The sequence below is a fragment of the Tremella mesenterica genome (assembly GCF_000271645.1).
Source record: "Tremella mesenterica DSM 1558 unplaced genomic scaffold TREMEscaffold_9, whole genome shotgun sequence".
NCBI classification, from domain to species: domain Eukaryota; kingdom Fungi; phylum Basidiomycota; class Tremellomycetes; order Tremellales; family Tremellaceae; genus Tremella; species Tremella mesenterica.
Window position 1 is genome coordinate 49300 of NW_006711233.1, and position 25710 is coordinate 75009.

General features: G+C 48.1%; 8 protein-coding genes across 8 annotated transcripts; 4 read left to right on the top strand and 4 right to left on the bottom strand.

Moving 5' to 3' along the window:
- Positions 1–2961: 2961 nt before the first annotated feature.
- On the bottom strand, positions 2962–7490 carry TREMEDRAFT_72015 (uncharacterized protein; the record flags this gene model as incomplete). The annotated part of the gene is made up of 12 exons (XM_007006187.1): positions 2962–3076; positions 3986–4233; positions 4429–4687; positions 4852–5002; positions 5112–5584; positions 5649–5940; positions 6011–6165; positions 6213–6314; positions 6358–6575; positions 6683–6799; positions 6935–7039; positions 7365–7490. The coding sequence occupies 12 exons, from the start codon at positions 7488–7490 to the stop codon at positions 2962–2964; spliced, it is 2361 nt and encodes a 786-aa protein (XP_007006249.1).
- Positions 7491–8389: 899 nt separating this feature from the next.
- TREMEDRAFT_57345 (uncharacterized protein) lies at positions 8390–9136 on the bottom strand. The gene has a single exon (XM_007006038.1). It carries the CDS (start codon positions 9088–9090, stop codon positions 8806–8808), a length of 285 nt encoding a protein of 94 aa, XP_007006100.1. The 5' UTR covers positions 9091–9136; the 3' UTR covers positions 8390–8805.
- A 349-nt stretch (positions 9137–9485) lies between these two features.
- On the bottom strand, positions 9486–12834 carry TREMEDRAFT_39946 (uncharacterized protein; the record flags this gene model as incomplete). The annotated part of the gene is made up of 4 exons (XM_007005966.1): positions 11610–12834; positions 11388–11562; positions 10755–11344; positions 9486–10622 (listed from the first exon to the last, which is right to left on the bottom strand). Coding segments are annotated over exons 1-4 (2874 nt in total), but the record flags the coding sequence as incomplete, so codon positions are not given.
- A 1659-nt stretch (positions 12835–14493) lies between these two features.
- On the bottom strand, positions 14494–15639 carry TREMEDRAFT_69409 (uncharacterized protein; the record flags this gene model as incomplete). Its single annotated transcript, XM_007006188.1, has 4 exons — positions 14494–14618; positions 14663–15042; positions 15092–15298; positions 15344–15639. The coding sequence occupies 4 exons, from the start codon at positions 15637–15639 to the stop codon at positions 14494–14496; spliced, it is 1008 nt and encodes a 335-aa protein (XP_007006250.1).
- Positions 15640–15975: 336 nt separating this feature from the next.
- On the top strand, positions 15976–17601 carry TREMEDRAFT_57346 (uncharacterized protein). Its single transcript, XM_007006039.1, has 6 exons — positions 15976–16299; positions 16402–16491; positions 16538–17075; positions 17148–17215; positions 17320–17406; positions 17457–17601. Exons 1-6 carry the CDS (start codon positions 16179–16181, stop codon positions 17546–17548), a joined length of 996 nt encoding a protein of 331 aa, XP_007006101.1. The 5' UTR covers positions 15976–16178; the 3' UTR covers positions 17549–17601.
- A 1593-nt stretch (positions 17602–19194) lies between these two features.
- TREMEDRAFT_63696 (uncharacterized protein) lies at positions 19195–19908 on the top strand (the record flags this gene model as incomplete). The annotated part of the gene is made up of 2 exons (XM_007006056.1): positions 19195–19654; positions 19676–19908. 2 exons carry the CDS (start codon positions 19195–19197, stop codon positions 19906–19908), a joined length of 693 nt encoding a protein of 230 aa, XP_007006118.1.
- Positions 19909–20409: 501 nt separating this feature from the next.
- Positions 20410–23530, top strand: TREMEDRAFT_39952 (uncharacterized protein). The gene is made up of 9 exons (XM_007005967.1): positions 20410–20535; positions 20619–20737; positions 20783–20889; positions 20933–20999; positions 21043–22077; positions 22123–22426; positions 22476–22785; positions 22834–23013; positions 23059–23530. The coding sequence occupies exons 1-9, from the start codon at positions 20476–20478 to the stop codon at positions 23163–23165; spliced, it is 2289 nt and encodes a 762-aa protein (XP_007006029.1). The 5' UTR covers positions 20410–20475; the 3' UTR covers positions 23166–23530.
- Positions 23531–23683: 153 nt separating this feature from the next.
- On the top strand, positions 23684–25667 carry TREMEDRAFT_63698 (uncharacterized protein; the record flags this gene model as incomplete). Its single annotated transcript, XM_007006057.1, has 3 exons — positions 23684–23698; positions 23979–24241; positions 24419–25667. 3 exons carry the CDS (start codon positions 23684–23686, stop codon positions 25665–25667), a joined length of 1527 nt encoding a protein of 508 aa, XP_007006119.1.
- Between the last annotated feature and the right edge of the window lie 43 nt (positions 25668–25710).

Here is a 25710-nt window from a genome sequence, read left to right on the forward strand (position 1 = left end):
GGAGTTGACATACTGACATCTAATCTCCTAATCGTTCGTGGTGGTTGAACATTTTCATCCGGTGACATGGCTCTTTTTTGCGAAGTAATTCTACCAAGTTGATCTTGACTCATCGTTATTCTCGAAGTCAAAGATGTAGGAACATGTTCGTTCAGTCTAGGAGGAGTAGGAGGTCTAATGATAACTCCTTCTGTGGAATCATCATCTGAAGAATCACTCTCCACTCTAGTGACCCGATAACCATGTTTCAATAAAATTCTCGCTGGTGTAGGTTTCACCTCATTCTCCTCCTTACCAACCTCGTCAAATGGATGTCGTCTAGGCGTATCTGGTAGAATCTTCTCTCCTTCTGATCCTTTCGATGTTTTGGTAGGTCTCTCTTGATCCACATCGAGTGATATTCTACGTTTACGATTATCAGAATTGGGTTCAGAGGGGCGTAAAGGTGGTCGAGAGAGTGGAGATGAACGGGAAGGAATAGTAGATAAACGCGACATGGCTCTGGTACGAGTTTGAAGTGGTACGAATGATGCTGATGTTCGACGAGATGAAGGTAAAGAATGAAGATGAGTGGATGAAGTGGCGGACATAATGTACGTAGTGTCACACTGGGGTTTTGCCAAATAACTACCCGTATGGTCTAAACGGCGTTGATTACGATAAAAAGTGAAAAATCAGTCGCGTTGCTTGGTTGGGGAATGTTTGAGTTAGGGACTAGCCGGGTTTGAGTGGCGATTGTATGTTCAGCAGCACCGCAACGAGTGAGACGAAGGATAAAGAGATGGGGGAGTAGATTAAGAGACGTTGAGAGGCAGGACAAGGATGATGTGGATGATGGATGGATGGATGGAAGGTAACGGGATGGATGGCAGTAGGATGTTGGTCTACTCTCAGGCACGGTTGATTTTCAGGGGAAAAGAGTGTACCATTTCAAATGTGGCATAGTGGCAGTCGCCAACCGGTTACAAGTTCATGAAGAGGTACTTACAATTGGTCAATATAGACACAGCACTTGTATGCAGCTTAGATGGAGACATGCACATTTCTACAGCTAGCTACAGCCATTCATGTTCTCGTAAGCATCATACCAAACTCTGAAAACGTAGCTCAAATCCCACCCCCCTGATGACATCGCTCACTGCCCACTCGTGCGTCTGTATCATAATGCTCCAAAAACCAATCTACTGACTCTTGTAGTGCTGCCTTGATCAGCTAAAATTGAACAGTATCATATCCAGTCCAAACACACCTTCCTTGAACGGAGTGAATCTAAAATCTCCACTAGAACCCATAAGTCTGAGTAATTTAGCGTTACTGGCGGGTTTTCGAAATTGTCCGTCTGGTTTGGAAATATCAAACTGATGTCAGCTTCAAGCATATCCGGTTAGCCAGGGTAAGGACGCTAGACCTTGCTCATCTATCCTTATCCTGTGCGAGAATCCATCGACTTATCTGGAGGAAAAAACGGTTCACGGGTAATGGAAGTAGTAGACTAATCCGCACTCACCGAGTATGGACCCTGGTGTCCCATAGCTTGGATGATCCCTTCAGCTACCTCCTTGATTGAAATCTCTTCTTCTTCGCCAACTACTTGTCAGGTCCTCATCCCTAAACCGGTTTTATATGGAATATCATGTTGATAAAGTGGGAACGTGGGCAATCACCCACTATAGGCCGAGTGAAGATGGATAAATATCTTCGGCACTATTGGATGTTGAGTTGTGGGAAACAGTCACACGTACCACTGAGTATAATCGGATCGATCTCTTCATACTCCCTCAAAACCCATACGATCAACTTAGCTAGGTCTCTGGAATATATAAACTGTCTCAGCGGTCTTCCCGAACCAGCTACTACAAAAGGTGTCCCGTTTCCTGTCATCTATCAGCGATTACAACCCACTACAACGTCGAGAGACACTTGCTTTTGGAGAGATAACATCGATGAATCAAACTAGGGATGACATGAGCGTCTTGAAGATCCTACTTGTCATTTCATAACCGTCAATCAAGGGTGTGGAACTGACATAATTATCCCCGGGACCAAATACATCTCCCAATTTAGCTGGTCTCTTTGTTATTGAAGGAGCCATGTCGGAAAAAGGTAAAAAGATGTAGGATGACTCACTGGTAGGTATGACAGAGGTAAATTGACTCCCAAATTGTTCATGATACGCGCTAAATCTCAGCCCATGTACTACAGTACGACTATGACGATAATTATAGACACGGGTGAAAAGAAAAGACATACTGATTTTGAATATCAACTAGGCGTTTAGCATATGCATACCCGAAATTGCTATGATGTGGAGGACCGGAATGTATCTTTTCTTCTGTCAAAGGATATATAACCTATTCCCTCAGTTCATTGACATTTCCTTCAAGTAACAATCGAGTGGATAATGTATATCAGTTTATGGAGGTAGATGAACTTTCACAAACTCACCTCATCTGGGAAGACACAAGTTGATAAACAAGAAACGACCTTTTTCACCTATCTACTCAGCTTGACACGATTTTGAGGATTCAAAAGCTCACTCCCACCACATGAGAAGAATGTAAGACGGATTGATTGATCTTGATGTTATCCTGAAGAAAATCAAGTTTCCTCGACATATTAGCAAAGAGACCTCCGACTGAGTGTCAGCTGACCTGATCCATTTGTCCCCACGCATCATCATCATACCTAACTCCAATTCCGTGAACTTGACATTTGTCCCCAGGATCTGATATCAGAGGAAGAGGAACATCGAAGAGTCATAGCAAGATGAAGAGTTGAAGACTCCGTGGAGAGACAAAGAGTGAGGATGAAGGTTGGATAGAAGGAAGGATGATATTGACCAACGGCAGCAAGATGTATGATGTATTTAGGTTTATACCTCTCAAACAACATCAAAGTCTCCTCCTCCTTCCTGAGAATCAACATCATCACCCTGGCCAGAATCTCAAAACTCACCTTAAATCACAATCGCCAGAAGAGAGAAACACCCACCTTTCCCCTTCCTTCTTCCCAAATATAGAACCGACCGGTTCGTTCTCTATGACCCAACGTATAGCTGATCCGACCAGTCCAGTACCTATCTTGTCACTCATTGATTCATTTCAAATCTGGGACTGGTTTGGAGTACCCTCCAGAGGACTCAGCATCCCAATCAGCTTCTTCACCAACTTCCAGGTCAGTGATCCAAGTATAGGGAACGGTGGGTGATATGTCCTTCAGAGAAGCACCAACGAACGTGCCCTCTTTACGGTGGGTGATTAGGGGAAGACTTACGGATTAGAATATTGAAGATCTCACAAGGGTATACGAAGTGTCAAAGTAGGGAGTTATGTTGGCAGATTGAAAGAAAGTGAAAGACTCACCACCAGTGACTAACACTACCGACTCCTCCACCTCCACCTCTCCGTCCGCTTTTTCGTCTCTAGATACTGAATCCTCCATTTCTTTCTCGGTATTCAGATTACGGGTGCTCGGTGAGAAACTGGTGTGATGGTGCGAGAATGCGTGGACGGCATGGACCGAGAAGCGAACAAGGAGAGAGACGGGCGAGGGCGTTAGTGGATCACCTCCACCGGTCATTCCGTGCCTGAGAAAGATTCCAGCAATCGGTAATGCACTTTCTCCATACTCAGTACATACTGCGAGTAGACTACTCGAAGATATACAACTACGCTTCTCTATCTCTAGCCCGAAAGAATTCAATGAGTATGATGACCTGGCCTTAATCCACAAGATAGAGAGGTATGCAAAGTGATCCATGGCACTTGAGAGAGAGATGATGATCCAGTAGTATGCATGAGAAAAATAACGATGCTTGATAGATCCTTTCACCGGGAACAACAAGTGACAAAAATAAAATGAATGAATAAAAATGTCCCTGTTTTTCCTTACGTGCTATCTTATGGGTTTCATCACTCTCTCTCTGGTCGTGGGTTTCGTATCATTATCCGGTGCTTGATGTCGAGGTTCGTATTCAGTTTGATACTTGTCCGGGTTTTCTTGAGAATGTTTGGAATCCGCTCCGTGACTTTGTATTTTTGACAAGACGTCTCTAGCGTATTGAACTTTATGCAAAACGCCTTCTACTCTTCGTTTGTCTTTAGGAGTGAGATGGTCAGTTGGACCGAGGAGAGACTCTAGGGACCAAGTACGGAGGACGTCGTGGCGATCGATGACGGAAAGGACTAGACCTCCTTGGGAGAAGATGAGTTTGGTGTGATCGTAGAAGTTGAACTGGTGTCAGGCAGATTCTCAAGGTCTCACTTGGGGAGTGTAGCGAGATCAGAAGAAGAGACAAGGGGTGAAGACGAAGGTAGAAAGGTGTTGGCAGAGGAAGAAAGAGGGAAACATGACTAAGGCGAGTTGGTAAGCGGAGATGAGGGCAGAGCCAACGTGAGGACGGATATGAGCAAAGATACCAAAACTCACTTGTAGTACCTCATTGCTCAATCTGAACAAGATGACATGTTTCATCCTCAAATACCGTGTCACATAAACCATCCCTCTCGTCAAATCCAAGTCCTCGAATGCGTAGGAATGTTCTCCATATAGACGTTTGAGCATGTAGCCCTCGAACGACTTGAGTAGGTACACCTTGTTGGCCAGATCGCGTGGATGTCCATCGACGGGATAATTGGCCCGCATGGCCGTGAGACCGTCAGAGGATGGGGAGATGTGGTCAAAGTATCTGGATAATGTCAGCGAGAAAGTGTACGTCTGTTGTTGAGATAACTTCAGAGTCGAGAAGATGGACGAGCTATGTACAAGAGGGATGTAGAAGATATGAAACCCATATGGATACGAGCACCGATAGAAAAGAAATTTGAGTTACAAAAGCAGGAAGACGCTCACTTCTTGTTAGGTGCCAGGGCCAGAGAAGAGGAATCATTGAAGTGAACGGCTATGGTCCCGTCGTTCATCGCGAACCCCATGCCGTACTTGCCGCAATAGTCAAGCCAGGACACCACGAAGACTTTTGGTGCAGGAGGATCTGAGGGGATTTCTTCAAGATCAGCTACGTTATCTTACTCTGTAGCTTCATCAGATACTCCTCTTCCGCCAAGTGGTTGAAGAGAGTAGTCATGTATACAAATACGCAGAACAAGACTCACGAGGCGTGGTGAACCCAGTATCTGTGGCTGCCATGACCAACGCTCGACTCAAATTCTTCTCTACAGTCTCGTACAATGACACCTTGTCGCTTTTCTGAGCCGCACCTTTGGCCGCGTGAACTGTGTTCGTCGCTCTTGATGACTGCGCCTGGGGAAGGGTGGTAGTAGGAGCCAGAGGTTTTCTCGGAGACGCCCTGAGATGAGGTATTCCCCCAGATCCACTCATCGCCATTTCCGAGACGATCCTTGCTTTTTGCGTAGCCACCTCGCGTTCTCGTATCCCATGTCCATAATCACCAGCTTCATCTTCGGGTTCTTCTTCCTCTCCCACACGATCCATCCCAGAAGGAGCCTTGGCAACCCCTCTTCGGACGGGGGAAAGAGTACTGTGGGCACCAGCAGCGGTAAGACGACGTAGTAGGTTTGTTTCGCTGATACCGGTGGGTGCTTGGACCAATGGTTGCCGGGCAGACCTGAATGTCAGCATGAGTGGTGTGAGAGTGAGACAGACGAGGTCGAAGGGAGGAATGAACATACTTGAGAAGGGCAGATATAGGAGAGTCGGGTTGTACGGCATCCCTGAAGTCTTTCTCTTGTTGCATAATACTTGGACCAAAGGGTCGCAGCCGAGCTTGGTCCGACGTGACCACTGCCATTCCCCCAACTTTGGATCTTCGACACAAGTCCTCAAAGTTCTTCCGACTCTGAGCCATGGTGAGATGTCGGAAGTCTGGAGGAAAGTCATTGGCTGCGGCTGGGATACGTGGGGGGAAAGGTCCGTCAGAGAAGAATGGGTGTTGCAATATGGCGCTAAGTGTGGGACGGTTGGCTGGTATTCAGCTGAATGCTGCTCTTGGGGCACTCGAATGAGTAGTAGTAGTAGCAGAGGAAGCACATACCTGGATTAGGGTTAAGAATGGACATGATGAGATCCTGAGCTGCAGGCGAGATATCCTTTTCTGGCGGGAATTCGTATCGGTTTTCTCGGATACGTTTATAGATAGCTTTTACGTCTTTTGTCTGGAATGGTGGTTTGCCAATCAAGAATGTATATCTTCCTTGTCAGTCGAGCATGTGAATTCCGCTGCATGAGTGACTCACAGAATCACTCCCACAGACCAAATATCAACTTCAAAGCTGTGTCCATTGACAGTGTCGAACAACACCTCTGGGGCGATATAATTGGGTGTTCCGCATATGGTCCTATAGTGTCAGTCGAGGTTTGCGATTGTATTTGAAGACTCACTTCTTCCGATCACCAGGGTTCTCTATCAGTGCGGCCAAACCGAGATCGCCCACTTTAATGTTCATATCACCATCGAGGAACAAGTTGCCCAATTTCAAGTCACGATGAATGACATTAGTCGAGTGCATGTACTGACAAGCGGCAATGAGTTGAACAAGGAAGAATCGAGCTTCTGGTTCGCTGTAGCGCTTCCGCCGACGGAGTAGGTCCATAAGGCTCTGGGGAGTCAACTTGAGGACCAGAGACAGACCAGATAAAGGATAGAGAGTCAGATGAGAACGTTGAGGGTGGAGACGGAGGAACTTGGGTAAGGAGAGATACCCACTCCATTTTGGCACAACTCCAATATCATATACACATTCTCATCGTCTTCAAAACAGTCCTCAAAATGCACGATATTCGGGTGATTTAGCATCTGATGAAGCTTGATCTCTGCCCATAGCTACTGGGTCAGCGATTTCCAATTCTTCACTCATGCCGCAAGTCATAACGATTCGAAAGCGATGAAAGAGGCAAGGCCCAGGTAGGGACGAGTGTTTGTTTTGGAGCAGAAGGAGAAACAGGACAAGTGACTTACCTTCGTCTTATTCTTCTTTGTCCGTACGGCCGCCTTGCTAACGACTTTTACAGCCTTTCGTTGTCCATGTCGATCTTGAACCTCGTACACTCTGGCGAATCCACCCTTGAGGTCAGCGGGTCTGTCCGTACTGAATAGCGTAGTTGGCCTGATTCCCCAGTCATGATCATAGGCGCAAGGGGACGAAGACACCGGGCGAGTACGTCTCGATGGAATATAGAAAAAAAAACACCCAAACACCCCTCAAGCCTCCTCCGGAACAAGATGAAAGGGGTCCAAGAAACTTGAGCGTCTTGGATAGAAATGTATCTTCAATCGATACAAGTCCAACGACCCAGTCAAAGGTAGTTCCGAATATACGTCGAAGCTCAAAAAAGATGTGTTTAACCAAGACAATGTTGCTAACACCTCAGAAGGACAAAACACTCACCTCGCCTAGGAACCCCACCCGAGTATAAAACACCCCTCTTGTCCTATCATGTATAATCTGTGGAGGAGTAGGCGGGACGATCTTCTCCCTTTCCCTCTCTTTCCCTTTTTCTTCCACTGCAGCCATATCTAATCGAAGATTCAAAAAACTTTGAAAAAGATATCGATGTTTGTAGTTTGCTCCGATCGGTGTAAAACAAGATTGTCCAATATTCTCCGTTGTTTCCTTTCCCTCAAGACTCTTCAGTGATAATTGAGGAGTTTGAATTGTGCAGCTGAGTAGAATAAAACAAGATGGATATCTTTGGAGTGGCTCGAAGGTGTTGTTGGGTGGACAGACTTAGGGGTTTAATGAAGTATCCAAAACAAGCGATTCGTCTTTGGTGAAGGGAGGTATGTTTAGACGTAAGTTTATATCCACAAGAATAATTTACTGAAGTCCACACGAAATCCGATCGCAGCTGATATTGAGAAGAGGAGGAACAAGGTCCGACGAGACAAGGTCTGAGAGCTAGATGTATACTTCAACGTCCTTTCTCTTTCCGGTCGTTTGACAATTGGTCCAGGGATTGGGTAAGTATAGATAGTGGAAATGAGCCTTGTGGGCGTATATAGTAAGGATAATGAATGTTCAAGAGAGTGAGTGAGAGACAGAGAGGAAGAAAGGGAAAGAGGGAAGGTGGAAGGTGAACTAGAGGAGGGGTGGCTGTTTGGTCAAGAGGCAAGAAAGCAGTCGCGTGTTACGGAGTAATTTTTGGGTTGATTTGTGGCACTTTTATCCCACACAACTAACCTGAGAGTGCTCGTACTTCCTTGACACAAGCAAAACCTCATTTAGGACTTTCCATACATGTATTTACGAGTACTGAAGCGATGTACTCCATGCGAGCAGTATGAATCTCAATGTGGGATAAGCTCAATGTAATCACTGCCTTTCAGGGCGGTGCAAAATATGTAAGGACGACGAGGAGGACGAGGAAGACGGGAAAGAGAGGCAGAGGGAACGATGAGCATGAGGAGTGAAATACAATTTTGGCAGTTTGTACATGCATAATGCAGTTTGATTGATTTGATCACAAGTGACCCTTCCTTCTTCCTAGATCTTTCATCTCTACAACCCTTTAGGTCGTCTTCTAATTCATATCAGACTTCATCCACTACCCTTAATGTCTTGTAAGATATTCCTGTTTACCTCTCAAATTCCTCTTATCCTACACTCCACTATTCACTCTTCTCTTCTTTAGCGCGATATGACTCCGTCCTCCACTTCCGGACCACACGAAACCACCACCAGCAACTGGTCGAATGAGCAGACTTTCCCTCCCATGTCAACCCCACATCCACCGTCTTGCTGCATGCTTTATAGACGGATATCTTCATGATTCAGATCATCGATAACGTGCCAAGTGATATCAACTTGACGGCGAGATCCAAACCAACATTTAATCCTTTCCTTTCGTCTTCAACCCGCTCAACATCTTTGCCAAACTCTGAATCTGACCTTTGAGTTTCGGTTTATGAGGACTTTCCAAACTGAGGACAGTAGAAGCGCTGTCCATAGAACTCAGAGTCTGTCTACTATCACCTGAGGTAATTGTTGATTGAATGAGCGTCGAATTGGTATCTAAAGTGGACATTCCCAAAGAGGAATTCTCAACGACGATGGGTAATGCTTGACTGGGCATGTTCCTACCGGGTCTTGATTGTATCCCAACTGGACCGGTCATTATTGAGGAGTGAGTTTGACCCACTGAGAAAGGAGGTGGCGGTGATATAGACGACGGATGAAGAGGGGTCTGATTCGAGCGATACAATGGACCATAGTGTTTTGGACCTTGACCAAAAGATCCCATTGGTTCAAAACCTGCCAGAGCCGTTGCTGCCAATTGCGCTTTCCTCGCTCTTGAATCATCCCTCTTCTCCCTCTCTCCATGTTTTGTATGTTTCACACGGCCTCTATCTTCCATGACGAAACCGGGCGAATTATCTCTTTTCCTCCAATCATCTTCATCCACACCGGAAGAAGACGTGACACTGGACATGGGACCAAAACTCGAGATCTGACTAGTTGTGGAAACCGCTGTCATACCCGACGAGGCAGTCATGGTCTGACCTCTGATATTGTAATTGGTAGGCTTCTTCTGTTCACCTTGTAATTTAGCAGGTGCAGACCAATTTCCACCAGAGGACATCTCTCGTTCGGCTACTCGTCGAGCCAGAGCGGCTAATTCGGGATTGCCAGACGATATCTTCATCATGTCTTTCCATTTGGACTTTTTCGCAGCAGCCGCCTGAGCTGGTGTCGTACCGAGAGGAGGAAAATTGACTTCGGTATCATCCTCGAGATCAAGTTTACTGATCTTGGATATATCCCTAGCTAGTGTTTGTGATGCCGTAGCGAGTTCAGCAAGCAAGGCGTCACGCTGTTGTTGTGACAGGCGGCCGTCTTCAGAATCGGCCACGGCAGCTGCAAGAGCGGCTTGGGCGGCTTTTCCTTTTCTGACACCTCGTTTCCGTCTCTTGGTGGTGGATAAGGAGCGAGTGTCAGAGTCAGGTCGAGAAGAATCATCAAGAGGTGAGTTTAGAGTGGGGGACGGGAAGCTGAGTTCGTCGGCTGGAGTAGGATTTAAATCAACGGTGGTAGCTGAAGGTAGCTCGTCGTTGTCAAGATCAGGAGTCGGAACGAGTTCTTCATATTCGGATACTTCTCGAGGTGATAAGTGAGATGTCAAGATAGGCGGAGCGGTAGAGGGAGGAATCAAAGAATGAGGTGCCAAAGGCGTAGAAGCTATTGGCGCAGATGACGTGAGAGCCGATGTAGACATTTTGCGCTCTTGCTCCACGATGGGTACGATGGGGGATTTGACAAACATTCCCGAATCTTTCAGAGCTTCGATGGGCTTAGAGTGAGGTCTTGTTTGCAATCTGGACATCTGAAGTTGTTGCACAGCCTTTTTACCTCCGATCATCTCGGGTAGATTCTTCACCCACTGTCCGAATTCTCTGGCTGAGACACGAGCGTCTACGTCGATACACAGGACGTGATTCGCCAGGTAGAAAGCGACCTCTCGACCGATTCCGGTAAACTTCGACAAGAGAAAACCGGTAGGGTCACGAAAGAAATTGTCAAAGTTGAGATCGCCAGGTGTAGGATCTTTCCAGGGATTGCGATGGAAGAGCATGTTAATGAGCACGATACCGAGGGACCAAACGTCTGCTGGGGCGGGGGAGTAAGTGGGTCCGAGGTTGTTGCGGCATTCTACCGGTCAGCACCATACTCTCCAATTTCCTCGATCACAGATTGAGAAGGTGGTGATATGACTCCGATGACGAGAGAGACGACGCAAAAAAACTCATGATGAAGATGGAAATGGGAGAGAACTGCACTTACCATATGACATGTAAGGTTTGCTACCGCATTCCACATCACCGCTCTCCTCTTCCGTGGTCGCCAGGCCAAAGTCCGTCAATTTCACAACGACCTTACGTTTAGCCTGAGGTCCAAAGTCCTCTTCTGTCGGAGCATCGAGTTCGATCGAGTCACAGCAGATGAAATTTTCTGGCTTTATATCCCGATGACTCACTCCGGCCTCGTGACACACCGCCACCGCCTCGCACATCTGACTGAACATCGAAGCGATGAGTTTCAATCTACGTGCTGAGAGCAGCGTGCTCGCAGAGAATGCCGATAGCAGACTGGGTGTTGGAGGGGTGGCCGCGGAATGTAGCGAGTGTTTTCCGTTGGCATGAGCGAACAGGAGTGAGGCGGGAGAACCACTAAAAGATCTAGTGGTTGAGGTTGACGGTGATCCGGCGAAAGAGGACCCGGCATGATGGGCGAAACCTTGCATGACCTGAGAGGTAGAGAAAGGAATGGAGGAAGATGAGTATTTGGAAGAAGACATGACGGTGATGTCTTCGGGTAAAGAAGAATTGTACAATCGGGGAGATGCGTCGCGCGACTTTTCGAGCCAGTAAAACCTTTACGTTAGTTACGAAGTGATGGATGAATTAGTGGACCCACAGATCCTCGCCTGGGCAGAGTTCTAACATGAGGAACAGCCACTTCTTAGTTTGTAGTGTCTGATGTAAGGTGACGATGTTTGGATGAACGGGCAAAGCGAGATGGATAGTCGCTTCGAAGAGTTGTGTTTCCAATTGTTCTTCTTCCAAATTTTGTTTGCTCAAACACTTCAAAGCTGGAATGTCAGCGTTCTACCTACCACTCTGCCAGATCGAAACATACCGTATTCCCGCCGCTTGCCACCCTTCTCTCGTACCAAATATACAACGGCATAGCTTCCAGAGCCAAGTTGACGTATGACCTGATAAGTCTTCTTCTCAGGTGCATGTCCGTTCTCTCTCACATGGTTCACTTCACTCCCTCCTCTTCTTAATGGTAAAGCTTCGTCATCACTGAGCTTCCGCACAGCAGGTTCGACCACCTCGCCTTGAAACTCTCTACCTTCCCCGAACAGCATACCAGAGTACATTATATCCTCGGCAGTACGACCAACATCTGACTCGTCGGTGAAGGTTCGACCCGCTTCTCCCATATCCAACACCTCTTCGATTCCATCATACACAGGCGGTTCCCATACTTCCATGTCCTCGACCCCAGGAGCCCACGATCCGAGCATATCCACGTGTGCTTCCTTCTCATGTTTCATCTTACTCGGAGTAGCTTGTCCGCTCCCGCCTGGCAGGGTCGTTTCACTGCCTCTAGGAGTTCGAGAGTTTGATCGAGAGCCTAGTCGGATAGAGACGATAGCTGCAGAGTTACGTCGAGATCTAGGTGCTACATCGCCTTGATATAGTCTAGGGGATGGTAGTACGCTTTTAGGAGAACCTTCGGCGAATGAATAGACTTGTTCGACAGGAGTGTGAAGGGGAGATAGACGCCCCAAAACAGAAGACGACGTCTGTAGGTTGAGCTGTGGCGGGAGGGGAGAAGACGCTTTACGCTCTGGTACAGGAGGTAGAGGAGCGTTGGGTAAAGCAGGTGAGAAACCTCTGACTATGGTGGTCGTGGATTCGTTCGCCATACCCAACACATCGTTGGCAGTAATGCTGGGCAAACGCCCAACGGCTGTCCGTCCATGACGGGGTGAAGAGGGACCTTGGAAGGCCTGACGCCGAGGGGAAGGAGAAGGAGAAGGAGAGTCCAACCTATTGACAGCTTGTAAAGCCGGCGACTGACGCAGAGTCGTGTCGGTCATGCCGTCTACGAAAAGAGCAAACGGGTATATATGTCCCACAGAACGTTCAGAGATGTCCCAACCACCACCTCTGCCCCGTAGGGACGACTATTATCAACTGACCAAGCTGTGCGAGTAGCGTTTGATGGATGGAAGGATGAGTTGAAGGCGAAGAGAAAGACGGCGTCGGTCGACTAGTCGACCTAGCGCAAGACGCCTGGGGCACAGCTCTGAGAAGTTTAGGATGAATGGGAGAAGGAAGGTAGGTGATGTATGCAGATCTTGAGAGGGTGGGAGGTGAGATGGGTCAAGACTCGTTCCTTTGATGATGTGGAGCAGTTCGCGAAGGTGACACGTCACAGTGTGTTAAAGGGTGTCAGTGGGGGAGGGGGTTGTTGAATGACTCTTTGGGCCTCGTAAGGAGTGTCTGTGGTTTCGTGTGAGAAAGAATGGTCGAAAGAAGACCGGTGATGGGGCTGTTTACGGATACAGTACACCGCCGATGGATGATGACCAGATAACAGGTGATGGTATCACACAGTACACAATAGTAGTAGTATGGAAGAATCCGGGGTGTTCCGGCTCCACACGATACCAGTGAGCCAGTAGTCCAGTCTAGCCTCCTGACGACGCAGATCTCTTCAGGGATCAGAAAGGATGAAACAGGTCCTATGCCCTTTTGGAGGTACGAGTTTGCAGAGGATCGATCAGCCGTCAACGCCAACAGCTCGATTGGGTGGACGGTTGATGGTCGTCGTCGTAGTCGTAGTAGTCGTAGTTGGGAAAGGCAGACGAGGGCGGGTTGGAGCTAGCTCGATCTTGAGCTGAATGATTGGGTGAAAGGGTGATAAGGATATGAGAAAGCATATGGTACGTTGATGAGTTTGTATGAAATGATTACGCGTGCTTGCGCTGACGACGTGTGAATGGATGGATGCAAATTGTTGTAGATGGAATGAGATGGAAGCTAGCAAATGGGTTGATGATTCCTTCCGTTGACTGGGTACCGTGAACCGTTGAGTGTGAGTGGATAGAGACTTTCAAAAAGAATCGTGTGTGAAGAGGAAGAGATAGGATAGAGAGGTCTATAGTATACAAGGGAGATGGATGGAAGAGGGAACGTAGGGGATGCAAAACATAGGTTTGAGAGAGTCGACTGAAAAGAGCTGAATGAGTGCGGTCATGGTAAGGAATCGGCCGGCAATGGTATTCAACCTCGCCCCCCCACCACCTCAAACCCGATGCATCTCTATTTCTCCTTCGGGCAATTTCGTTCGATGTACCGCGTGGAGTGCAGAAGCAGAGCATGCGGTGCATAATCTGCGACAGTGCCAATAGGTCCGCTAACGGAGATCGTCGACCACTTCTACCCAGACTACGCACGCACGAGCCATCAGCCCTGGTCCCTAGCCCCCCACGTTGTACGTTTATGTGAATCATGCATGACGACAGATGGTGTGGCAACCTGACCGCGACTGGACAATTCGACGATCTAAACCCACCCACGCACCCACGCTATTCCATCCTTATAAAATCTCCCCTTTAATCCCTCACCCATCTCATTTCACCTCCCTTCGGTCCCTTTCTCTCTCGCCGCGCCATCACATTGCGCCCCAATCACCCACTGTTTGTACATCGTACCAATCGAATTCCTTGGTGGATGATGCACCCCAAGGTGCCTCCTACACATGTCTACACTCTACACCTTCCTCCCCCGCGGAGATATTTATGTCCATGACCGGACTCGGCTTGATGCTGATTAACTTCATGAATTATATTGCAATTAGACAAGCATCAGATGTTGGCTTTCTTGTCATCAACCCGTAAATCAGATTGATCTGAACTTCAATCAAGGATGCTTCGGACCGATGACCCATTGACGCTTCACTCCGCCTACTACAGTATAGCTAAGTACAGTATACAACACAAGAACTATTGAGACGTTGGTGCACCAGCGGCAGCCCCGCTAGCAGCATTAGAACCCTGCATGACGATACTCGTCGTCTTGACAGCCGACAATCCAGCATCGCCAATATTCGCCCCCGCCTGCCCGATATCTATACATCAGCAACGATATCCTCCCATTCAGTCAGAGACGTACCCTTAGCGACCTTATCCGCCTCTTCCCCGAAGTTATGTTCTACGGCTTTATGAGCGTTTTGACTCATGGCTTCTCCCACTGTGGTCGTTGCCCCAGCAATACCTTCAGCGGCTACGGTGATCTGCTCCCATTCCTCCTCTGCAATCTTCCTTGCACCACTTTTCTCTTGCTCGGAAACTGGTGGTGCTGGTTTGGCCAATTGGTCAGGTAACAAAGCTCCCAATTTCTTCCCTCCTTCATGTATGAAACTCCCCACTGCTTCCGCACCTGCCGACGCGTACTCGGCGACCGTTGCCGTGGCCGATTTCATCGTTCCCGCGGCATCGGTGACTTTTTGAGATGGAGGTGGGGGATGTTCGGGATTGGTTTCATCTACATGTCTGTTCATCAGCTCACGACTTCGTACGGAGGAATACGAGCGGTACTCACTTGTCGGTATAAGTAGTGAGTCGTTCCGCGATGGCTTGGCCAGCACTTAAAACAGCTCCTGCTAAACTCTCACCCCACCCTTTCTGTCCATCTTCATCGGTGTCATTGACGAACAGGATGCGTTCATCCCATACACCCTGCGACTTGAGTGCATCTTCGAGCTTGGTACACAGTAGTTGTGTCGCTTCCCACTCCCTCTGTGAGGAACTTGTCGTCAACTATGGATTGTATTCGACGATAAGATCGGCTCACCTATCTTTCATAACGATTTTGACTTGTCCCACTGACGACCCACCATCGGCAGGAACAGGCGAGAACAAATAAGTTGGATGTTCATCCTGCGATTGGACCTTTCGAACCGGTGTGATAGGTAAGATAGCCCAAGAACTCCATCCTATGGTGAGAGTGAGAGTTGGAGAAGGGCGCGCGGGAGGGCTGGCTGGAAGAAGGACAAGAGTCAACTCTCCCATGGAGAGAGGCAGAGTAGTAGCATCGGGAGTAGGAAGATGTAAAGCTTTGCAGGAGGGGATTTCGGCGAGGGTTGTCATTTTGTCTGATTTCTCTATCCTTTGTGTGTTGTTAGAGCAAAACCGATGAACCAATGAACCAGTAGGCCAGTAGGACCGGTCAAGAAGGTTCAGTAGTACGCAGCGATGCAGAGTGGTGATATGTGTCTTCACGTGACATCAGACTTTTGGTGACGTCAGATGGTGGCTTGGATGATGCCCTGGGTCCTGGGACGACTTACCCAATCAAGCCGAGGGCAGCGGGGGTCCAGCCCAGGAACGAACCCCATGGAAGCTAAGAGATCCGCGGCGACTAAAATGGCTCAGAGGATCAGAGGAATTGCCTCGAATGTGTGTACTTTCTCACACTTCTCATCCATTTGTCAACCGGGTCCACCTCGAGAAACGTATAAGAAGCGAGTCTGATCACTCCCCATCCTCCTCTTCGTCTTATGATCTTGTCTCGTCATCTTTTTCGAGCCACTTGCCAGACTACCACTTGTTTCTCTCGAACAACTTCACCCCACTTCTCTGTACTTCAGACCGCCTCCTACAGTCAACTTCGTCTTCCGTCTCGCACGATGTCTACCGTCACTCAAAAGATCACTGACTGGGCGGATAAGAAGGATGGGTCTTTTAAACGTCAAACGAGTACATTCCGGGATGTCATCGGACCTGATTCTCATTTCTTGCCTGAGAAAGGTGAGTATACTTCCTTGTTCTTTCGGCTCAATCTTCCAAATCTCCCCATGATAGTCGTTGACTCAGCTTTGTAGAGGTTTAAAATCTGTACTGATGACATAGGTCGGTATCATCTGTATGTCAGTTACGCATGTCCCTGGGCACATCGTACCCTTATCGTCCGGGCTCTCAAAGGTTTAGAAGAGTATATCGGTATGTCCTACCTCCCTCACACTAACGACCGAGGCTGATATTTGAGATGTCTCGGTAGTCCACCCTCATATGTTAGAAGGCGGTTGGCATTTCGTCAAACCTTCCGACTTCACTTCCAACCCCGCACCTGTATCAGCCCACAATTTCGATTCTTTCCCAGGGGCTACGTCTGACCAGTTGAACGGATTTCATTATCTCTCCGAGATTTACTATGTTGCATCACCCGAATACAAAGCTCGATTCACCGTGCCAGTGGTGTGGGATACGAAAGAGAAGACGATTGTGAATAACGAATCTTCCGAGGTTATTCGATTCTTCAACACGGGGTTTAACCAGTCACTCTCAGGTAAAGAGAAAGAATTGGATTTGTACCCTGAAGAATTACGTGGGGAGATTGATGAACTCAACGAATGGGTTTATAACGATGTCAATAACGGAGTGTACAAATGTGGGTTTGCAGCTACACAAGAAGCATATGAGAAGGCTTTGGTACCACTTCGAGATGCCTTGGAAAGGTTGGACAAGCTGTTTAGTGATGGAAGGGAGTTTCTTATCGGAGGAAGGTTGACAGAGGCGGACGTGAGGTGAGTTCCAGCATTACCAACTTCTTTATTATCTCCCAACAGTCGAAGAGAAGGATTGCTGCTGACAAATAGACTGTACACTACTATCGTTCGTTACGATCCAGTTTATCACGGCCACTTTAAATGCAATTGGGGGTCGAGTGAGTACCTTCAAAGGTTTCACTCTTACATACTTGATTCAACCGTATCGAAACCCCGTGACGATGAAATGGTATAACATAGAGAATGAAGCTGACATTATCAGTCCGACACGACTATCCTCATATCAACCGTTGGCTCAAGAACCTATATTGGAATTATCCGGCCTTCAAAGATACTACAGACTTTGACCGTGAGTCTTTTATGAAGGACCTTGGAACTTGAGGGATACTAACGGAGAAGATATCAAAGAGCACTACTATTATTCCCACGCTCATATTAACCCAACCCGCATTGTGCCCCTTGGACCCAGGGTTGATATCGAACCTTTGTAAAGTGGTGTGGAGCCCAACAAGCGGAATGATGATGTCACGATTTAGAAGTCATGGCCTTCTCTGATGACTTTTGATGCTCACTTTCCAGCGGCGGAGGATATAAATATGCTGATTCTGTCGTTTACCCCTTGAATCTCTTGCAAGGTAGTCAGATACTCCCTCAGAATGGGCGATAGCATCACAGATTCAACAAATCCTTTCGTCGATCCCTTTACGCCCGACAATGAGCGGCGAGTGACAAATCTATTCGGAATGTATCTCGCTGCTCAGACGAATCATTCTAATTCTCAGCTGACAACAACCTCTTTCCCTCCAAGAGAGGGTACTGGGGACTTGCTAAAAGACACTCTATCTGAATACACAGGCAGAAACACGGAAGTACTCACTTTGCGTGAAAAACACTACTTTCTAGAAGCAGAAGATCTAGTGAATTGGCTCGAGCGTGTTTGGGTGGAGAATGACACCCGCTGGGATCCGATCAAGGAGACAATGTCTTGGATTCGAAGTTTGATAAATCCTAACACAGTAACCAGCAAAATTGGAAAAAGCAAACTGTACGACGCAATCGTTCTCTCACGCGATTTACGAGGTCATCTCTATGGTGTACCATCCAACAGGGGCACATCAGCTGAAGCAGCTATCGAAGCCGTGGTGAAAGTTCGTCAAGAACTGTATGGTCTACCAAGTGAAGCTTACGATCTAGGAGATAAAGGTCGGTTCATTCAACAATGGATTCGATCAGAATTGAGCAAGGCAACGGCTTCATCGTTAGGTTTGGTCTCCGCAGGCGTCGGAGCGGGAACAACAAGAACTGAACCAGCTTCGCAATTTATCGCTCGAGAACTTTTCAGTATCATTTGCGGTGAGCGTAACGATTATAGCAAGATAGCGCATTATGGATGTGTGTATGCGGTTTTCATGTCGGCGGCCGTGGTAGCTCTCACCATTCTTTACTTTAGGTCTACCCACTGTACGACAAACACGACGGTCTCTGTGGTTCCGGTACGTTCCGAATAGCTACGAGCTTGGGTTTGGAATGGATGTTAGTTCGAGGAGAGACTAGGCGTGAGGAAGCGATAGAAGAGGATGCATGACCAATGTGGTAACCATGTAAGACGTCTGAGCTCGTTTGTACGGAAATGGCGATAGGGTGACTTGGGTTCCAAAGTATTCCATGGACTTCCATCAACAACTTACCCTACATTCTCTACCGTTTACGGTAAGCCGTGAACCGGCCGCCGGAGATCTCGGTAGCTAATAAACAACTCGGACCCGATCACGGCCGTAAAATTGATGGTCGATCTTCGCATGACAGGTCGGAAGTTGACAACGACGGAAGTGCAAAGGGTGGGGTGCACGGACATGTCAAGACATCACCCTTGTACCCTTCACGCGGAATTCAAACCATCATCTTGCACCGCCACGACGATCTCCTTTCAAAGAGTTGAAAGTCCTGTCCGCTACCTCTCTGTCCATGACAGATATCACTCAAATCTTCACTTCCCAACGTTTTGATATCTCCCATTGGGCTTTCAACCGCTTGAAGTCAACTTCGCGTGGTTCAATCTTGGTAACCTTATCATCAAATTTCGACTCTCACTCCAATACATCATAATTCTGCTTGATCAGACCCGGACCCTATCAGTATGACATCAGCTACAAGTTCTCCTCACAATGATTTCTACAATGACGGCGGCCTTAGGAGAATGTCTTACGCTCCACGTCAGCGTCAGAGGCTCGACTTGAGTCTCACTGAAGAGGCAGTCTTGGAGCAGCTCATCACTGTGTTCCAGTCAGTCATTGATCCCCCGGAATATGGTGCTTCTGGCTCTAGCTATCCTACCTATCATATAGCACTTATCAGTCTCACCAAAGCTGCCAAAGCCCGCTATGAGTCCATCAAGGCAACTGTTCCTGCTGTACCCATGGAGACAGCATCTCCTGAGACAATCAAAAGAAATCTTCAAGTACTTCGACAGTCCTGTGTGATGTTACAATGCAGTAGAGATTATGAAGCAAAACAAACACGTATGGAAGCCCTTGTCGCATTGGTCCGTGGGAGGAGACGACCAGAGAATACATACCAAGAAGTCGATGAGGGGCAAGGTGCGTGCGCCGACACCATAGACCTCATGGATGCCTTCATGGCCGGCGATTTCTTGACAGTGCAGCACGGGCGTAGTCAGCTCACGGGTGCATATATTGTTAGCACGCTGGCCAAATTATGGAAAGAGGTCGAGACTCCCAAAAATGTTTTCCAAGAGTATACGAAGGCGAGCTTGGAAGATGTAGCAAAGACAGTCCTGGGTCTAGGGGGAAGCGAGCAAATGCCAGTGAATGCATACAGAGCATCTGCGTAGGTAGCTGATTTTTGCTTGTGGCAGGTCGCTGATGGAGTAAGAGACTACGAAACCATCACGAAGATGGAAAAAGCGATTTCTAGTATGTTCGATAGCAAACCGCACTCTATCCGTAGATCGCTGAGCCGTGGGAGCGCTTCCTCCCCAACAAAGTCCCCGAGGAGGAAGCGTGGCTTATTTTTGGGAGGCTCGCCCGGCTCTTCTCCCAGCTTGAGCTCTCATTCCACGCTTCATCTCCCAGCCCAGAGTACCGATCGTTCTTCATCCCCTTTCCCAGCAGCCCAGGGTATCTTGTTTGGGGGCAGTTAAGCTCACCACGAGCTTGTTCCAGTCAGGCTGAACCAATCATTGTAGTGGCCAAACATCCTCGTGTTGCATATTCTTGACCTGCATGAACGATAGTGCCACACTCCTCCTGCCACATCACGTGCCTCTCTGAACTAATGCCACGTCAGCAGGCATAGCACGCTCACCATAAGCTTTGGATTTTTTTCAACATGGCGCCATTTTCTCTTCACTCCTTATCCTCTTCCTACCCTTATTACTACAGCCTGCAAGTCTGCCAAAATGGTCAAGTCTGCCGTTCTCGGGTTCCCTCGCATTGGTACTGGACGTGCTATCAAAAAGGTGCGCTGTCAACATATGCCTGTTCCTCGTCGAACCTTGTCCTGTCCCTCGCCTGTCACTCACCGCAAGTCGCTAATCGCCAGGCCGTCGAGTCCTACTGGGCCGGAAACTCGTCCGCCGAACAGCTCGCTGAGGCCGCCAAAGCTGTGAGAAAAGAACGTTGGGAAACTATCAAAAATGCCGGTGTGGATATCATTCCCTCGTAGGTCAACCTGCCTGTGCGCATTAGAAAACGCTGACATTCCAGTGGTGATTTCACCCTCTACGATCATCTCTTGGATCATTCCTACAACTTCGGTGTCATTCCTCAGCGTTACGTCGAACAGAAACTGAGTGGTCTCGACACTTATTTTGGTGAGTTCCACCGTAGGATCTTGGCTCATATACTCATCATCAGCCATGGGTCGTGGTAAGCAAGACCGCGAAAAGGGTATTGACGTCGTTGCTTCTGAAATGGGAAAATTGTCAGTGTCCCCTAAATTTTATGGTCTAATATACTTATGGAAGCTTTGACTCAAACTACCACATCGTCAAGGTCGACCACGAGCCCTCAACCGAATTCAAGCTAAACTTCAACCAGCAGCTTGTCGAATATGAGGAGGCCAAAGCTCTGGGTATCATCACCCGCCCTGTACTCTTCGGTCCCATCACCTATCTCTCTCTTGTCAGAAAGAGCCGTGATGCTCCCGCCGACTTTGAGCCTCTCCAGCTTCTCGACAAGCTCATTCCCGTCTACAAGGAGCTTTTGTCTCAACTCAAGGACGCTGGTGTCGAAGCTGTACAGATCGACGAGCCTATCCTCGTCCTTGACAAAGCTGAGGCCTATGGCGCCGAGTACAAGAAGGTCTACGAAGCCCTCGCACCCGTCGCACCCAAGATCACCATCACTACCGCTTACGGTCGACTTGGCAAATCCTTAGACTACCTCAAAGACCTTCCCATCTCTTCCCTGCACCTTGACCTCGATCGTGAGCCCAAACAGCTCGACGCCGCGATTGAGGCTGTCAAGGACACGGGACTCGGTTTGGAGCTCGGTTTGATCTCCGGTCGAAACATCTGGAAAGCCGATCTCAAAGCCGCTAAAGCTTTGGCTCAGAAGGCTGTCGACGTAATTGGGACCGACAGAGTTGTGGTGTCGACTTCGTCATCTCTCCTCCACTGCCCTATCTCCCTCAAGGTCGAGAAAAAGCTCACTGCTCAGCAGCTCAGCTGGTTGTCGTTTGCCGAAGAGAAATGCGAGGAGGTAGCTGCTCTCGCCGGTGCCCTGAATGGCAAAGAGTCCGCCCTGTTCGAGCAAAACACCAATGACATCAGTGCCAGACGAGAGTTTGAGCGTTCATCCGACCCTGCTGTCCGTGAACGCGTGGCTGGAATCACCGAACAAATGTTATCTCGCCAGTCTCCTTTCCCTACTCGTAGGGAGGCGCAGAAGAAGCTCAAGCTTCCCAAATTTCCCACGACGACCATTGGTTCCTTCCCCCAGACGAAGGAAATCCGTCAAGCACGTGCTAAATTCGGCAAGAACGAGTTGACTCAGCAAGAGTGAGTTGTCCGTTAGCCTTTTGACTGATTAGCTGAGTTATTTAGGTATGAAGCCGCAATGGAAGCCGAGATCAAGTACGCTGTCGACTTCCAAGAACGCATCGGCCTCGATCTCTTCGTCCACGGTGAGCCCGAGCGTAACGATATGGTTCAATACTTCGGCGAGCAACTCAACGGTTTTATCTTCACTCAACTCGGCTGGGTTCAGTCCTACGGCTCTCGTTACGTCAGACCCCCCATCGTCGTCTCGGACGTGTCTCGTACCGCTCCCATGACCGTACGCTGGTCGGCATACGCGCAAAGTCTTACTAGCAAGCCGATGAAGGGTATGCTTACTGGTCCCGTCACTGTGAGTCCATCTCTATGATCATATACCAAATGTCCTGCTAATGAATGAGATCCTCAACTGGTCTTTCCCCCGTGCCGATATCTCCAAAGAGGTTCAATCCAAGCAGCTTGCTCTTGCTCTCCGGGATGAAGTGGTTGACCTTGCCAATGCAGGGATCCAAGCTATCCAGGTCGACGAGCCTGCCATCCGCGAAGGTCTTCCTCTTCGTAAGGCTGACTGGGACAACTACCTGAAATGGGCTGTCGACTCTTTCCGCCTTTCCACCTCTGGGGTTGGAGATGACACCCAAGTGCACTCTCACTTCTGTTACTCTGACTTTGGTGACATCTTCCCTCATATCCAGCGTCTGGATGCGGACGGTGAGACACCTTTGCTTTTCCTTTGCGTTAATATTACTGACGTTACAGTCATCTCGATTGAAGCCTCCAAAGCCGACCTCAAGCTGCTCGACGTCTTCAAGACCTATGGTTACTCGAACGAGATTGGACCTGGTGTGTATGACATTCACTCTCCCCGTGTGCCGAGCGAGCAAGAGATCAAAGACCGTATCGCTGCCATGGCGAAAGTGCTCCCAGTCGACCTTCTTGGTGAGTTCAATCGTTTCTCGACTGTACGCGATCACTGATCTCCAGTCATCAACCCCGACTGTGGTCTCAAGACCCGTGGATGGAAGGAGACCGAGGAATCTCTGTCTAACCTGGTCGCCGCCGCCCGCTGGGCTCGTGAGACCTTCGCCTGAGTTTGATCACCACATCGCATAGGTTTCAACAGCCTTTCATATATCTCAACAATCGGAAACTCATCATGTTCATACCCATCAGAAACGTCATTGGTAGACTAAAAAAAGGTGTTTGAAGTGGAGAGTAGTCGTAGTAGCCCCAAGTAGTGGGAAAAGAAGAGAAAAATGCAGCCTGTTCAACCGGCACTACTTGTCTCCGGACGTCTCCGGACGAGCTGTCAAATTTGCTGCAAGTTTGACACGTGAGATGAAGCAGTCTGAATCATGTTGATGAGGACAAAGGGTTGGATGACCGATGAATTTGCAGTCGCGCTGACATTCACCGTTCAATTTGCTCTCTCAATCGTGATGCATTACATACCACCTCACCTATACCAACAGCCGAATCAATGATGAGATCCTACTACCACTTGTGTCAACATGAAACATAAGCTGTCTTACTACATCCCGTCGTCATCTCTACATGTCATTCACTAGTTTCCCACTCGACTCAATCCCTCTTTCTCAACCACAGCGTGATGCCTGTCGCCGAGGTATGTTCTTCACTGCTTTGATCTCTCCTTCGCTTTGCCAATCACCAATTTCCCTTCACCCGTTGTATCGATCTACTTGAACCATGTTCAAATCTCGCTTCTGCTCCCAGGAGAGTTGCCCTCCACTTTCTCTCGCCCTTCACACGGAGATGAAGCCAAGAAGGAATACTGTGTGGAGGAAATCAAGAAGTCTCGCTGACGTTTTCCAGCAGGTTACGAAATTTCCTCTGACGTTCTCCTCCCTCCAATCTCCGAAGTGGTCAAGAAGACTCGATTGAAGTACGACGATGCGACTTCTTTGATCAAGTCAATCAGTCAAGCTATAACACCTCGTTCTTGTACGGTGTCGGAGCTTCTTCGAAACTCTCAAACGAATCGAGTCGTTGGGCAGGGCAGTGGAAGAGAAGATCCTGATAATGAAGGAGTTGAACATATGAGAGGATGTGTAGAAGAGACATGGTTGAGTACTGGAGATACTGGTCTAGATGGGCTTTTAGGAGGTGGGGTAAGGATTGGTACAGTGACTGAGATTGCTGGAGAGAGGTAAATTTCATATCACTGGGCAATTCATCATTCTCGACTCCCATCGCTCGCCTCTTGTCTTCACGATCTGTGGGTGAAGTCTAACGTGCCTTTCAATCACTTTCGTTCCGGCGTGAGAAGCTCATTTCGAGGAACTCAAAACAGTGTGGAGTGTGGAGGGGCCTAGCTGACATAAAGTGCTTCGGGCAAATCTCATCTTGCCATGTCACTCGCTCTATGTGCTCAACTACCACCTTCGACACAACCAGGAGGTACCATTATTCTCACTTCCGAACGTGATCTCGCCACTGGTCGTCTAGTCCAACTTGCTCAATCTCTGCTTTTTCATCATACAGCTTCTTCCCCCAGTCCTCCAACAGAGTCTTTACCCAGCGTAAGAGACTTGTTAGGAAACATTCGAACAATGCGTATTGCCGAGATATCAGATTTAGAACATTGTTTAACATATCAAATTCCTGCTTTACTTTCTTCACTCCTACCTGCGAATCGATCTTCACTCCTAGGACCATCACCTACCCCACTCAATCAATCATTACCTTCCGAAACCACTATCAATGCTCCTGCTCCATCTGTCACTGTCATTGCATCCGACCCGCCTATCATGACTGCACCCACTGTACCTGTTCAACCTATACCACCCCAATCGACTATCGCAGTTCACACTTCGGGAAAACTCCCTGTCAAATTAATAGTTCTCGACTCTATCACCGCTCTCATGAGAGGTACCGACGTTCGTTCCGTTTCAGCCATTGGATTAGCCCAACGATCACGCTATCTTTGTTCAGTGGCAGATTCTCTCAAAGCACTGGCAGTAGCATATAATCTCGCCGTGGTAGTGATCAATCAAGTCAGCGATGTCTTTTCCCGTCTACCCATATCAACATTCACATCATCACCAGTTTCTCAATCTGTAATGGAAGAAGACGCTCCTCCAATGTTATACGCGACGCAAAAACGTTGGTTCTCCGGAGAATCAGATTTACTTGGGAAAGAAGCTAGTTTGGGGATCGTATGGGCCAACGCTGTGAACACTCGGATCATGCTCAGTCGAACGGGTAGAAGAAGACTTTTAAATCAAGAACATCCTTCTCAAGGTAAGAAAGGTGATGGATCACAAATGGAAGATATAAGACCTACTTTGGTGAGAAGAGCACATTTGGTTTTTGGACCTTTTGCACCGGAAGGTATGATGGATTATGTGATTACTGAACAAGGAATAAGGACTTTAGAGGGGAGTTTCAGGAATGTGGGAATGGAGAGAAGACGAGAGAGGTCGAAAAGAGATAAACAGGGTTTGTCAAGGACGGAAGAGGAAGTGGAAATCAAAGAAGTTGAGCCAGGGGAGAAAGAGGTTTTGGATGATATGGGAGAATTACCACCTGGGTTTTGGGATGAAACTCCTAGTAGTCCAGTCAAGGAGTTGTAGCTTGCGTGGAGGTAGTTTGAAGGGGTATACTAGGGGTAGGTTA